Source organism: Photinus pyralis, unplaced genomic scaffold (assembly GCF_008802855.1).
Source record: "Photinus pyralis isolate 1611_PpyrPB1 unplaced genomic scaffold, Ppyr1.3 Ppyr1.4_LG8, whole genome shotgun sequence".
Classification (NCBI taxonomy): domain Eukaryota; kingdom Metazoa; phylum Arthropoda; class Insecta; order Coleoptera; family Lampyridae; genus Photinus; species Photinus pyralis.
The window spans coordinates 13558366-13573060 of NW_022170819.1; the positions used below are offsets into that span (position 1 = coordinate 13558366).

At 39.0% G+C, this 14695-nt stretch overlaps 1 protein-coding gene across 1 annotated transcript; it reads right to left on the reverse strand.

The window, feature by feature from the left end:
- Positions 1 to 747: 747 nt before the first annotated feature.
- LOC116179749 (parafibromin) lies at positions 748 to 6723 on the reverse strand. Its single transcript, XM_031499570.1, has 9 exons — positions 6402 to 6723; positions 6241 to 6346; positions 5925 to 6190; positions 5667 to 5880; positions 5447 to 5621; positions 1434 to 1683; positions 1162 to 1385; positions 973 to 1114; positions 748 to 923 (listed from the first exon to the last, which is right to left on the reverse strand). The coding sequence occupies exons 1-9, from the start codon at positions 6530 to 6532 to the stop codon at positions 887 to 889; spliced, it is 1545 nt and encodes a 514-aa protein (XP_031355430.1). The 5' UTR covers positions 6533 to 6723; the 3' UTR covers positions 748 to 886.
- Between the last annotated feature and the right edge of the window lie 7972 nt (positions 6724 to 14695).

Sequence of the window (14695 nt, forward strand, 5' to 3'; positions counted from 1 at the left end):
AAATTGAAATTCGCGCTCTTGTTATATAAATAACTATTCTTCGTCCCTAAATTTACTGCAATTCGTTTATTCGCACACATAAAATTGCAGGTAAATACGAGTCTATCACAATATATAATTTGTTTAAATATTTCTCCACAACATACTCGAAGTTTGGGAGTTCTCACTATTTAATATATTATTTCCTCAATTTAATTAATTAATTTTTACTACTACCATGATAAATTTCACTCAATCAATGCACATTTTGGTTCTTGAACCACATACGCGAAATAAAATTTCTCGTACCAAAAATGGTACGCACTTGCTTGTATAACTTCGCTAAGAATTCAATTGCAACGCACTTAAAATGGTATGCGAAATTCAGAATAAATTTTCATCGATAGAACTCAGCAGAAAGAGTGTACCTGATCGCTCGCTAATTAGTGCTCTAATAAATAGTCAAAACCCGCATTATCGCCAGACATACTTTCGTTCACGTTCGCTAGGAAGTGAAATTTTCATAAACCAAAAAAAACGAACAGATTGGCGTAGTATTGATCTCTATTTTTATAGGCATAGGATTTTAAATAAAACAATTTTAAACACATAATATTTTATGTAACAATGGGGCCTTCATCTATTCCACGAATGTCCTCTCTACATATCATTTATTACATTTTATTATTGAAACTCATACAGGTCAATGCTTGCATTTCTGGTCAAGTTTTGAAATGAACAGAAATGCAAATATTACTGCAAATAAAACATATTCAATATTTTACTACAATAAAAGGATTTGAATTACAAAAAAAATACATGTACATATTCTCAGTCAAATGTAACTCAAGATGGTAGTTCAGTCACTTCCTTCAAAACACGCCTCGAATATAAATTAAAAACATTTCTAAAAACGTAAGTGAGGTTTGAACTGTAAAATATACCTAAAACGGAAGAACTTTACATTTTATAGATACCATGGGAAGCACATACTTATCTAATCGTTCCCAGAACACCATTATTGCAGCTCGATCTAAATGTCGTTTCGTCCTTGACAATTCAATAACAGTCACAGCCCATCGTGCTACATTTGCATCTAACTTCATTTCGTCATATTTTAAATGAAAGGCGCACACTAAAATTTGTAACGTCAATTTAGGCTGGTAAATTGTCATACCTTACACTTTGCGAATATTTCGACGGGATTCTCCCAAGGATACCCTTTAAATTGCCAAGCGGGTCCCATAACGAAGACAGCGACTACACGATCCCAATCGCTCGGACTCAACTTTGCCGGGTTATCTACAACTCTGTAAGGCACTGACACTCCATTGCGCTGGCGTTGAAGCAACACTTCGTTGTCACGTCGCGCTCCTTCCCTCTTCTTCTGCTCGGTTGATACATACCTAAAATAAAAATGATAAATTACAGATAAAAAGTAACAGGTGACTTACTTCAGATCCTGTAGGACTTCTTTGACGTTATACATGGAAATCAAGGAAGTGGTAGCGGCGGGTATGATAATAATCGGCGTGCGGGAGACACGTTTAGACAAACCACCGGGCGGCGGACGTGCCGCGCTAACCGGTAAAGGTGCGGTGGGTTGTGGAGCTTGCGGTCGTGTTTTCGTAGATCCTTCTGTTACAGATTTTAAGGTCATGCCGTGATATGTGCCCATAGTGTTAATTTTGAATCCTTCCGTCTCTGTATGGGGGAAATAATTTTATAAACTGGCAATGTAGTGTAAATATTATGATGTAAATAAGATAGTGAGAAATGCTCCAACTGAAAGTCATTATTTAATAAACATAATAAAATTTAGAGTTAGAGTCAATCTGGCCAATTAAATAAGTGCAATTAACAATAGCTGACAGCTTCTGCTTTTTCTTGCACATAAATATCTGCCGCTCCCTTTTATTTCAAGGTAACCTCTTTGCTACTTCCTGTCCCATTAATTATGGGGAGGATACTGTTCGCTTTCCCATAGACACCTCTAATTAAATTGTGTTTTTTGCTTTCATTCCTGCTAGACAAAAAGAAAGTACACAAAAAAAACAAAAGTTAGAAACTATTGGTTTCAACAGGATGGTGCACCTGCGCACAACACCTTAATCGTGCGAGAATACCTATCGGAGAAATTTTCAGGAAATTTGCTACCTTAAAAAACCTTCGCAAAGGCTCAGGGCCCACACATGAGAAACTTCGTACGCGACTTTCAAGGATCATGGCGAAATTATCCATGGTTCTGCAACAGTGCAACACATAATGCGTGTTCTTTCTTAGCTCATACCTGGTAAAAAATATAAAAAACCAAAGCAAAAGTCAACTATAGAAATTATTTTTTATGAATGTACAGGGTGTCTCATTCTTACGGTGTAAATAAATCTCCGTTTTCTTAAATAGAATCCTGTATATTGTTAGTTGTCTCGAGGTCATTTGTTAACCTCTACATTTAAACCTATTCATCTTTTGATTTGCCATCCTATTAATTTTTTCCCGAATAAGGCAAGCCTTATTTTATGAATCGTAGCGACCTTGTTTTCCGAAGTTAAAAAATATTTTTGAGCTATATTGTTAATCCGAATAAAGCCCAACACTTTGATAATGAAAAAGTTGGATTTAGTGATACAATACAATGAAATGGTAAATTCCTTGTTTTTAGGTTATTCACTAATTTTCGCAAGTTACCCATTAATTAATTAATGTTTATACACCGGAGTAGGCGGAAAAAAACAAATGCTTGAAACTAAACAAGTGTCACAAATTAATTATTTACTGCAAATGTAGTCTCAATTTCGTAGTAAAAAAAGACTGGTTCATCTTTTTTTAAATTCGCCTTTTTAATTAATCTTATTTCTTGCTACGAAATTAATTTGGGACAGTTATTTAATTCCAGTATTCTTTTATTTTTTATTATTATTATACAGGGTGTTCTATTAAAAAAAATCAAGTTAGTTATTTACAACGTAGAAATGTGACACCTTGTACATTTCTAAAGATCAACCATGTATAGTTAACATTGCACAAAAGGTTTTTTTATATTTTTTCCTAGGTATAAGCGAAGAAAGACCAACGCACTGTTGCAGGAACCTGTATAAATAACAAATTCAAGGCAATTAGGAAATTTGGTTCCAATCGGTTCGGCCGTTCAGTCTGAAATGAGGGTCAGACGGACCGACATCATCAAGATTTTGTTTGATTCGGATTCCTGGTGCTTCAAAAGGTGTTTATCCGTAAAAAAGTGAGGGGTACCCCAATGCAATAGCTCCCAATAGCGCAGTCTAGGCAGGCGCATAACTGATGTTTAAAATATGCGATATGTTTGCCTTTAGTAGAAGAATCTTTTGTTAAAATTTCAACAAAATTTCCATAAATACTACAGTTAACAATGCGCAGTTTGCGCAAACACACATTAGTCGTCAAGATTTTGCTTGTTGAGGTGCCAGAGCTATAAGCTACCAAAGGCAATCTTGAAAACTGTAGGAGTAATTAAAGCCTCGGGCGAACGGACGGAAATGGCCACAATAACGCCTTCTCACATAAGTTGGAAAATGCGCTAAAAATGTAAATAAGATGATCTTTCGTTATGTGGGTCATGGCAGTATGCCCAGTGAATACCCTTCGCTAAATGCATTTGTGGAACTTATTAATTCGATAATCATTTTACCTTTACCTTGAAGCTCAAGGTACATCTTTCTCCATCTTCACTCAGGAATCAAATTATTTCCGGTAGTAAATGATTAAAGCTTTCCTTTCCAGGAAATTCCCTCGCCGGGCCACCTTACATCTGTGCAGTATAAAAGATCTGGGTAATTGTTTAGATAACGGGTTTAGGCACGGACAGCCATGAAATTTTTACACATGATAGAATGAGCCTTGAGAACGATAAAACACACAAAAATAGTGGGCGCAATTAACAACTTTTACAAAAAAATACTTCCATTATTTCTCCATAGGTGGAAGCACAAACCAAATTTACACATAGATATATATATATATATATATATATATATATATAATAGATATATTATATAATGTATTAATATATCTATGTTTATAATGTATATGCAGCGCCATCTATTGTACAGGGTGGCCAACTAAGAATGCGAGGTACTGTATCTGAGATCTATCCATCGTAGAGGCTTGCGGTAAAAAAATTTAGTACTAAAACGTGCACGAGTAAAACCTGGAAAATATTTTTAAGTTTCTGAAATGACCGCTAGGGGGCGTAACTGCAATCTGGAATCTAAAAAGGTGATGTTTCTTTGAATTCCGCTATATTAACCTAACAAAAAAATGTCCCGTCTTTGAAGTCGACGATAATTTGCACAATTTTTGTTTGACAATTTTTCCTGTATCTCTAAAAATGAAGTGGTGGGGGGTTTTCAAAGGTTTCTGTAAAGAACACCCTGTATCTTCGAAATCGGACATTTTTTGTTAGGTTAATATAGCGGAATTCACAGAAAAATCACTTTTTTAGATTCCAGATTGTAGTTACGCCCCCTAGCGGCCATTTCAGAACCTTAAAAATATTTTCCAGGTTTTACCCGTGGTCGTTTTAGTAATAACTTTTTTTACCTCGCCTTCTCATTTGGCCACCCTGTACAATGAAGAAACTACTACAAACATTTTTTGGAAATCGTGAAAATAGGGCAAATTTGCGCAAAAAAACTATCACCTTTCGAAAAATTAGTCCATTTCCAAGCCTTTCTGACACTTTTTTCTTTAAAATTCGCATGGACCCGTTATCTGAACTGTTACCAAGATCTGAATGTTGTGTGCCATTTCTTCAAGTTGAATACGAAAAAGTCGTCCTACGTGCTTGAATTTTAGCACACAGTGCATTCTGGTGAATAACACCATGAAAAGAAGAAAAATCAAGATGAATCTTCATTTTTAGGGCAAAATGTGAGGAACCCCACGTTGTTGAAATACACCTATGCAGTTTTTCGAAGTTTTCATAAAATTTCTCCAATGCAAGGGTATTAATATTTCACATTTTTGAAAAGAGAGTAAAACACTATCAAATAACTTGGCAAAAGATTTAGCTTGTCATTTAAAAAAAATTTAAAAAACGAAAAATTCCATGTGATGAAAAATTTAAATCCTAAATAGCTTTTATTTGAACCATTATTTGATAAAATAGATATTTACAAAGATATATAAGACATTCCATACTTTTCGGACACCCTGTACACAATTATTGTATTGTACAATATCTCTTGCTATATACAGCTTTAGATGTCACATTCAGCAATAAATATTATTGTTGCTATGGAGAAAAGGTAAAAGAAAGTGGATCTAGACAAGCGGCAGGGGAGTGTGACCCTAGTATAAGGTGTCAATAGAGCTTGCATTGCTTTACTCTACCGCTTAATAACTTTAGCAACAAAAGACATATGTGCACCATTTCCAAAGATACATGGAGCTCACCTCACTATCTCACTTTACTTTATCAAAAACATACCTTCTCGTTGCCGGATAAATCTTTCTTGATCGTACCGATTGTACACGGAAGGCTGTGTGATTGCACGAATGGGAGTCTGACGAGGCGTTACTATCGGTTGTTGTGGCGGCCTGTGTTTACCCTCCTCCCTCGCTTTAATACTGTGCAGCATCGCCAAAATATTTTTCGCAAACATCTACGAGTGATTAATCAACTGGTGCAAGGCTAACAAATATGGTACCTTTCCGTTCGACTGTAAAATTGTAGTTCGCGTCCTCCACTGACGTTCTCTGCTAATGATGTCCTTAGTAATATCGACGTCGAGATCTAAAATCGCCCTAATATCGTACTCCTGCCTGATGTCATCGTTTCCTTTAATCGTAGTTCTTTTTTTGGCCAAACGTTTTGCTTTAATTGCCGCAATCTTTTCTACGGACATAGCCTCTGAAAGTGACCTACAAGAAAGCGTTAAGAGATGAAAACGACGCAAAGCACGCACTTAATATTATCGACGGTAACGGAAGCCTCTTTAGGTGCATCAAGCCTGGCGGCCATCTGTTCGCGTACTTTTTGTACGTGGGTATCTTCCAAACGAGGCTTCTTTGCCAAGTTATCCGTGCCATCGTAGTCCGCCGACCTTTTTACTTGCGTTGGAAGCTCGAGAGGTGCACTTTTGTCGATTGAAGGACAACTCGCGGTTTCGCCATTTAAATAAGCCAATAATTCCTTTCTATCCGGCCGTCGTACCACCGGAATATTTTCTTTCTAAAACGTACATTGGGGCACTTTGTGACAATGAGTTTTATAAATATTACGGCTGCCTGTCGCACATACACAGGATGTGTAAGAGAAACATGTTTTAATATAAACAATAAACATTCCAGAGTGTAATAGTCCTTGGCCGTACCATCCTTGCCGGATCTAAAACGGACGCAATCTTCAAATGTGGATAAAGCGGGATTAAGCGAGTACATACCCCCACATCAAATAATTGGTTTTTACGTTTTTCGGCCATGAGAATTCGCCAAAAATGATTTGGTCTTCTCGTTCGATGATTTCCTTTTTATTTACGTTGTACTGGCGAAGTAAACTCAATGGATCTGCCATCGTTATTTACAAAGCAACGTGCTTGGTGAATACGAACGATTTAAGATAAATCTGCAAATTCCACAACATATAAAAGGGCTTGTAGCGCAAATGTTGGAAACACTTTTAGTAAACGATTTAAAAGTTCGAAGATGCTACTTTCATAACATATTTTTGATCATGCAACATCAACAATTATAAAAAAGCAACTAAACGTGTTGTTGGTAGCACTGGTGCCCCAGGAAACCACAGATCAATCAACACACAGACTATGCTATGATCGAAGAAGTGGCCGTAACCAGATGGCAGCACTACTACAAATTTTTCCGAGCGATATAGGACGAATTATTTTGGGTTTTGGATTAGCGCTTTATTTCTCGGTGCCTTCCAGAGCTTTATAGCTCATTTCCAGAGCGTTTGATAATGGCTTTGGAGATGCGGTATATAAAGCTCTGGGAAGGCTTAGATTAGAAATAAAGCGCTTATGCAAAACCGAAAATAATTCGTTCTCAATATGGGATTGAGAGTTTTTTTAAATCTTAGAACTTTTTCGAGAGTCATTCTATTCCTTTCTATTTACAAGGGGAGCCTAACCAGGCTGCACGTAGACACACCAAAGACTCTCATTGTGCCCACTCCCTTTCTTCCCCAAGTAGTTCACAGCCCACTTCTCTTAATACAGGATAGTACCTACCTAGTGACAGACTACCTACATGCTCGGTAGTTTCATCTGTCTCACCACAGAACCCGCACGTGGGCACTCGTACAAGCTCAATGTTGTGCTTTGTGCGGGTAATTGACCATCCAGTGTCCCGTGAGGACACCGTTGATCTTTCTAATCTGATTTCTATTGCGTTGTAGAAGCTTAGAAGACCCAGATATGCCAATGGGCATTGTTAAAAAGGCGCCCAAGGCCCCCTGGACCGCCCGAGTCCGGTTGCCTGTTGCCACTGAGCCTGGAATTGGCTGGTCACTTGCTTTCGCGGACCAGCTCCTACGCCCTTTTGTTATCCCATATTCCGCAGTGCTCTGGCCCCTAGATCAAGGTTACGCTGTTAAGCCTTGTTCACATCGGGGACGGTTACGAGTGGCTCGAGGAGTTTTGCATTAAAGCCAGCCCTACAAGGCGTGTGAAGTGTCACGCTTGGAGTGTGGCGTGCGGAGTGACTTACCTGTAACAACGCATTTAATATAGGTACTTGTAGAGTTCAGTTTTTACAAACACAAGAATGTCGTTAAAATCGAATGAGGACATTTGGCCCCTCGCAATTAGCCCCCTTGACATTTGGCCCCTCACAATTCGCCCCTTGTGACACTTCGCCCCCGGACTATTCGCCCCTTCTGACACTTTACTCTCGGACTTTTCACTCCTTGTGAGACTTCTCCCATAAATGTTGATAAATTTTGGCATTTGTTTATTATTCTTGTAGATTAATTCCCATATCAACATTGACTAATGTAATTATAAAATGAATCTGAACAGTTGATAAAATTGAAATATTATTAATATTCAAATACATTAAACGTTACTTGCTTGTTATTCGATTGAGTAGCTATATAGTCCAGTCAAATTATCATAATACCTTGCATGAGATGTGTCATTTCTATTTCTTTTAAATTGTTAGACTGAGTATGGATGTCAAAAATCCAAGTTTTCGACATCCAAAGACCTGTGCGAGCAACGCAGCACTCCAAAATACGCCATTTTTTCTATTATTATTAGGTTTTGGTTAGTTTTAGTTCTGAAGGACAAATTTTAAAGCAATTTCTGCCGTATACTTTATTAAACTAGACAAAATTTGTAACAATTCAAGCCCTTAACCGGCTCTGTAAGTCTAATAGTTTTGGAGATACAGCGTTTCAAAAATTCGTAAATTCTTCAGTTTTAATCAAATTTGCCTGTATAAGTCCTTTCTCAAGCATTTTAGTAGCATACCAGAGCTGTTTAAATACTTTCCAGAACTTGTTTGCCATTTTCTACAGATTTACGTACAAGAGTTCTATGGGTGACCATCGGTTTGTTTTGTTTTGGAAAAAGAACGCTCAGGTTACCAAAAAATCAAAGGTGTAACAAGTAACAAAATTTAACACTGCAAAGATGAATAAGAGTAACCTAAGCCCGATGGTAGATGAGGCGATACCAGAGACGTATAAGAATAAGAACGAGGGGTAGGGTACCTATATGGGTCGCTTTTGTATAGACCTCGGAGATGGCTGAGCAGCGTCGCATCTACCTGAAGTCTCGATGGTTGTTCCTTAGCGTAAAAGAGACAGGACGAATCTAAGCGGGGGACAGTATATGGGTAGATACAAAGAGGCAGCTCAAACTTTGAGGTGAATCCCGGATGACGTAACGGAAGCAAGTAATGGTACGAGGGACGTGGTGGTCCAAGATATATGTAATGCGTTTAACGACACGCGTAGGGAAGCGATTTGCACGTTCTCAGAGGAGATGGGGATGGATGGAACAGAACCATACAGCATCATTATTTCAAGGAAAGGTGTTGCAGGTAACGGTCGATTTTAGGGCCCGTTCTGTAGAACCTGTGTTTAGAGGTTCAAGTCGTCCCGGAGGTAGAAGCATTGAAATTCAATGGTAGACGCTTTTGTTCGACCACTTCACAGTGATTTCCACCAACAGGAGGTGGCGTTTACAAATCTGGGGGATGGGAATGAAGAGACTTTTGGGAGAACTGTATGGGAGAACTGGGACTGGAGTGTGTTGGAGAAAGATAGGTCCTGTAATAGTGGACATCCGGGGGGGGGGGGGGGGGGTTACTTCGGATTGTCATTGTCCTTGAAATTTTGTCTCATGGTTCTCTAAAAAAAGAGATGCGCAGAGTAATTTGCGTCACTCTAGCACGATTGATGCGTTGTCTATCTTACAGGTTCAGATAAATAACTATTAAAATGAACATTAAACCCCACATTATCTTATCCTCTTTAGGATAATTCAATAGCGTCTGTTTCATTCATGGAATCTGAATGGTACCATCTTATGCCTTAGTACGCAAACAAAAATATGTTTCGGTTGTCTGACATAATTTTTTTCCTGTAACCGAACTAAAAAAAACTCATTACAGCGAGTAATTAGGTAATTGTTAACACTTTCAAATCTATGTATCATGCCAATGACAATAGTTTGTAAATGAGTCACATAATTGTAATGTAATCTCATCGTAGTTCAGTTTCTAACAATTAAATGAAAATTAAAATTTGTTGCAAATTCGCACGACCTTTGCCTTCGTTCATCAGTCGATTATGTTTATGCTAACGATCAATGTTAATTAGCAGTTCGCATAGGTACATATCTCTGCGGTTAGTAACATGCGTTATGTAATCTTAAAATTTGTCTTCAATAAACAAACATTTAACCACAACTTTATTAGATAGACGAAATTATGGGGAATCTCCACTGGTACGGACAGGCACTGGTTTATCTTGTAGGAAACGAAAACGTAAAAACGAAGCGGTATTTTTATTGGGAAAAAGACATTTTTTAATTGCACCTCAGAAAAATTTAAAATAATTCTTAGCCCTTTTCGTTTTATTTTTTACCTAATTCGGGAATTCTAGGCACCAACACCTAGATATGAAGGAGTAAATATTAAAGGTGAAGGTGTTGAGAGCTATATTTCGTAATCTGCCCTTCACGAATGATTTGCAGAATCATGCGACTGTTAATTGAAATACACTCACTTACGTATTAACTGTATCATTACAATTTTGAAATTTTGTGTCATATAGTCGATTTTAAATTGACGATGATAGGTCTTGTCGAAAAGTAGAAACGCACTTGAATCTGGACGCTTACGTTTTTTGCCTTTCTTCTTTTATGCAAAAATAATAAGCATAAAATTCTTAATTGCATGTTAGCAAATGCGTAATAGCTACCTCTTAAAACCAATCAAATTTCATTTACATATCTCGACCGGTTTCAGAGTAATAAACAGTCAGTTTTTTTAGAAAAACTTTAATACCTCGTATCTCGGAAAAAGAAGTATTTGCGAACAAAAGTTAGGCACACATAAGCAAACTCTTAAGTTATTTCTTTGAAACAAAACTAGGCTACAGAGGCACAAATATAAAAAAGTTCCCAGTCCTAGGAAAATGCCAGTCAACTTGTAAGGTGTCCCATGCTTTCGAAGTAGCCTTCCCTGCACCCTAAAGTGTTCTGCCAAGAACCCTACAAAAATCAGAAGATGATTATTATAAACAAGAATATAAAAATCAGAGCGTTTTATTTTTAATGAGCTTTTTTCATAGTTAGATTGCAACAGAAGATTTCAGTGGACAGTGATGATAAAGCAATCCCCTTTGATGGCTGATATCTTTTAATTTGTAAATACCTTACAATAATGAACAATTTTTAGTTATAAATACGATTCATTGAATAAATTTTACTTTAATACTTCGTCTCGACCTGTTTATTCAAAATATATAACGATTCATAAAAAAGATCTTTAATGGGCCTTTTCTGGTGGTCCCCACCCAAAAGAAATCGGTTAAAACTTTTGAATCTTGTCGGGCGTTAAAGATGTCATATAATTGAGGCCCTACATATGAAAAGTAAAGCATGCTCCTGAAACAGAAGAACTTCGAAAACGACACCCTAAATGTAAAAATCGCACTAAATATGTTGCCTGAAATTCGGCTCAAATTAAAAAATTGGCGCCATTTTCAATCCTAAGGGACGGAAGTTCCGTCTCTGCCACTCAAATCACTCTAATAGGTCTAGGGAACACGTGGCACCATTTTATTACAAAATGCCGTTTATCCCTGTGGGCCGTTCCCACCTTGTCAGGGACTACCACGTTCCCTTTGTCGGTACCCACCTCCGACGCGACGTTCGGTTCACCGGCAATTCGCGCTTTAAGTTTTTACAAATGAAATTTGCAAAAATGCGCCAAAAAGGCACTGTGAATATTGAATCGATTAGGCTTAACTTTTGGCATTGCGTATTATATCGCTAAAAAAAGCTATGCCCAGTTTAAATTTTATACAATTCGGTTCATACGTAACGGAGTTGTGAAAAGGGCCTTCCTTATTTTTATTCACGAACTCCGAACTCCGATCTACAAATTTGATAAAGAATCCACCTACAAAATTCGTTCCACTTTCCACTACTCTCCACTTATTAACGAGTGACTTATTTTGGACTATCCGCCCGTCCGTCTGTATACATGATAACTGATTAGTCGTATAAACAATTTCTAATTTTGCAATTGTTTCTTTCAGTAATAGGTACACAATGCAATGGTCACGGGACTAATTGATTAACGCTTACTTATACATCATATCTCCAAAACAAAAGACGATCCTGAAGTGACAATTACAATTAAATATATTATCTCATTTAAGATAAAAATTGACGCGCTCGAGGATTTTTTTCAAAAACGTTTACTAAAAGATATATTGTGACAGTCCCAGACTTAACACTCGCACTGTATAATAAAAAGATACGTTTAGTTCTCAATTTTTTGTAGCCATACAACAAAATCTACGGAAAAACAAAAACACATCAACTTCATATTTAGGGGGGGGGGGGGGCATATATGAAATTGGATCAATCCTCTAATGGGGCTATGGTGTGAAGTGCTGACAGCGCAAATGAACAGACTGATAGAATAGAAAACGACGACGCCCTCAAATATCATTCAAGAAGTGCACGTGCGAGCCGTTAAGCTCAAGTTAATATCATAGGATTTTTGTGTATGTACTAATTTTTGCCGCCCCGTAAAGTTGCCGCTCTGGGCTATAGCCATTTTAGCCCCCTGTGAATGCGGGACTGAAGCGATCCATCCTTTCTCTTTTAAATCGATGGACATGAAGCCATCGAGCGAGCGAGCGCTCGATCGGACGAAACCATAAGCGTCTCGCTTAACAACTCGACGCTAAAAAAGCCTGTGCTCCGTCTATAACTACAAGCTCTTTAGACTATTGTTTTTGCCTCGACGACTTGAAATAATGAAAGTGTTGAAGAACAGAGACTTTTTATTTTTGTCGGTTGTAGATTTACCGCATATATAGGGTGGAAATTGTAGGTAGAACACTGAATAAGTCCTCAAAACTACAATTTTTGCACATAAGTTTTTTTTATACAATCCACCAATTTGATACCAATCTGCGTACTTTGAATTTGAGGTCAGAGGCGTATTTCTGCATGGCCAAGGAGGACATATTTTTTTAATGGCAACTACAAGTTTTCATTGTCTACACTTTTTATATGCGTATACAGGGTGATTCCTATAGTACCTGCCACCGTTTGGGAGCGTGTAGGTGGTGCGTAGGGGAGTATTTTGATATAGGACACTTGGGGTCGGAAATCTAAAATAAGGGTTCCAGAGCCAAATTTACCTTCTGGAATTTCGCGCCTGTAGGTAGGCAACCCAACCGGCCGGCGGTGCACACGGAGCGATGCAGAGCGAGTTAGCGCGAGGAAGCGACATGGGAGGGTAGGAGGGAAAACGACAGTCAAAAGCAATAACGTTTACAAGTGTTCAACGTGGCCACCGTTGTTCTCAATGCACTTCCTACATCTAGCCAACCACTCCCCCTCGAACTCGCGTGAAGACTCCTATGTCCTGGCGAACAGCCTCTCCGGCCATGACGACGCGCGCAATTAAGTCCTCTTCGGATTCGACGGGAGTCTCGTAGACGTGCGCTTCCATCACACCCCACAAGTAAAAATCTAATGGGGTGATGTCGGGCGAGCGGGCAGGCCACTCCACCGCACCTCCACGGCCGATCCATATGTCCGGATAGGTTTGGTCCAAGTGTTCCCTCACCTGCCGCCCGTGGTGAGCAGGGCACCCATCGTGCTGGAACCAGTGGTCCCAGTACAAGTTCACTGGAACATCCATTAAAAGTTCTGGTAGCACCTCGCGCAGGAAAATCAGGTAATTATGGGCATTTAGACGCGGAGAGAGGATGTAAGGCCCCAGTAGGTTGTCCCCCAGGATGCCAGCCCAAACGTTTAAAGAAAACTTGTCCTGGTATCCTCGCGTAAACGTTTCATGAGGATTGTGTCCGCCCAGTAGTGGCTGTTACGAGGATTGAAGGTCCCCTCTCTTGAGAATCCTTTCTCGTCAGTAACTAGCACGCTCCTCAGAAAGTTCGGATTAGCTTCTTCCTCCTGGACGACTAAGTTGCAGAATTCCAGCCTCCTTTCATGGTCACCCGGCCGTAACTCTTGCACTTTCTTAAACTTATAGGGGTGTAAGTTGTTTTTGTTGGCGATGTTCCACACTGTGTGTTGACAACCCACCTGATCTGCTACAAGTCGAGTGCTAGTACGCGGGTTTGCCTCGAAACGTTCCAACACATCCTCCTCTAAGGCATTTACCAACGGGCGATCGCGATCACGGGCGCTAGTGGGCTGCGAAATAGGAGGAGGGCGGTGTAAACAAACAAACTTTTCGAAATGGGTGCTTAAATGACCCAAGTATCGATGTGCATCACGAATCTGTGTGTAAAGTTAAGCCTCCGTCAGCTTACCTGCAATGCCCTGTCTCGCACAGTCGGAAGTGAACTTCTTGAAAGACCTGTCTGCAGGGTAACTGACGGTTTGGATACCGCTCGTCGTGCAGCTCGTGCGTTACCATTTGCCAATCCGTACATGAAGTGCATGTCCGCGTATTCCGTGTTAGTAAAACGTGCCATAGTGTTTATTCACTTGATACGCGTCGTTGCAGACGGGATTTCGTGGGTTTAAACAAAATTCTGATCAAGTGTCAGCCACACATTGCCGCCTGAGATCGCTCCGTGTGCACCGCCGGCCGGTTGGGTTGCCTACCTACAGGCGCGAAATTCCAGAAGGTAAATTTGGCTCTGGCCCCCTTATTTTAGATTTCCGACCCCAAGTGTCCTATATCAAAATACTCCCCTACGCACCACCTACACGCTCCCAAACGGTGGCAGGTACTATAGGAATCACCCTGTATAGCAAGTAAGAATTTGTAGCAAAAAATAGTGGTTGCTCTTCAAAAATATATATGCCCCTTTGACGTACGCCACTGAACCATAGAGTAAATAATATAATACTCTATGACTGAACATATTTTTAAAGTAGGTATGTAGATTAGTAGCAAACTTTTTATAATTTTGGATTAAAAAAATGTTGTTTTGAAGACACGTGGTAAGTAAAAAAAACCTGTCAGACGCTTTGTATTTGTTTTGAAGTTA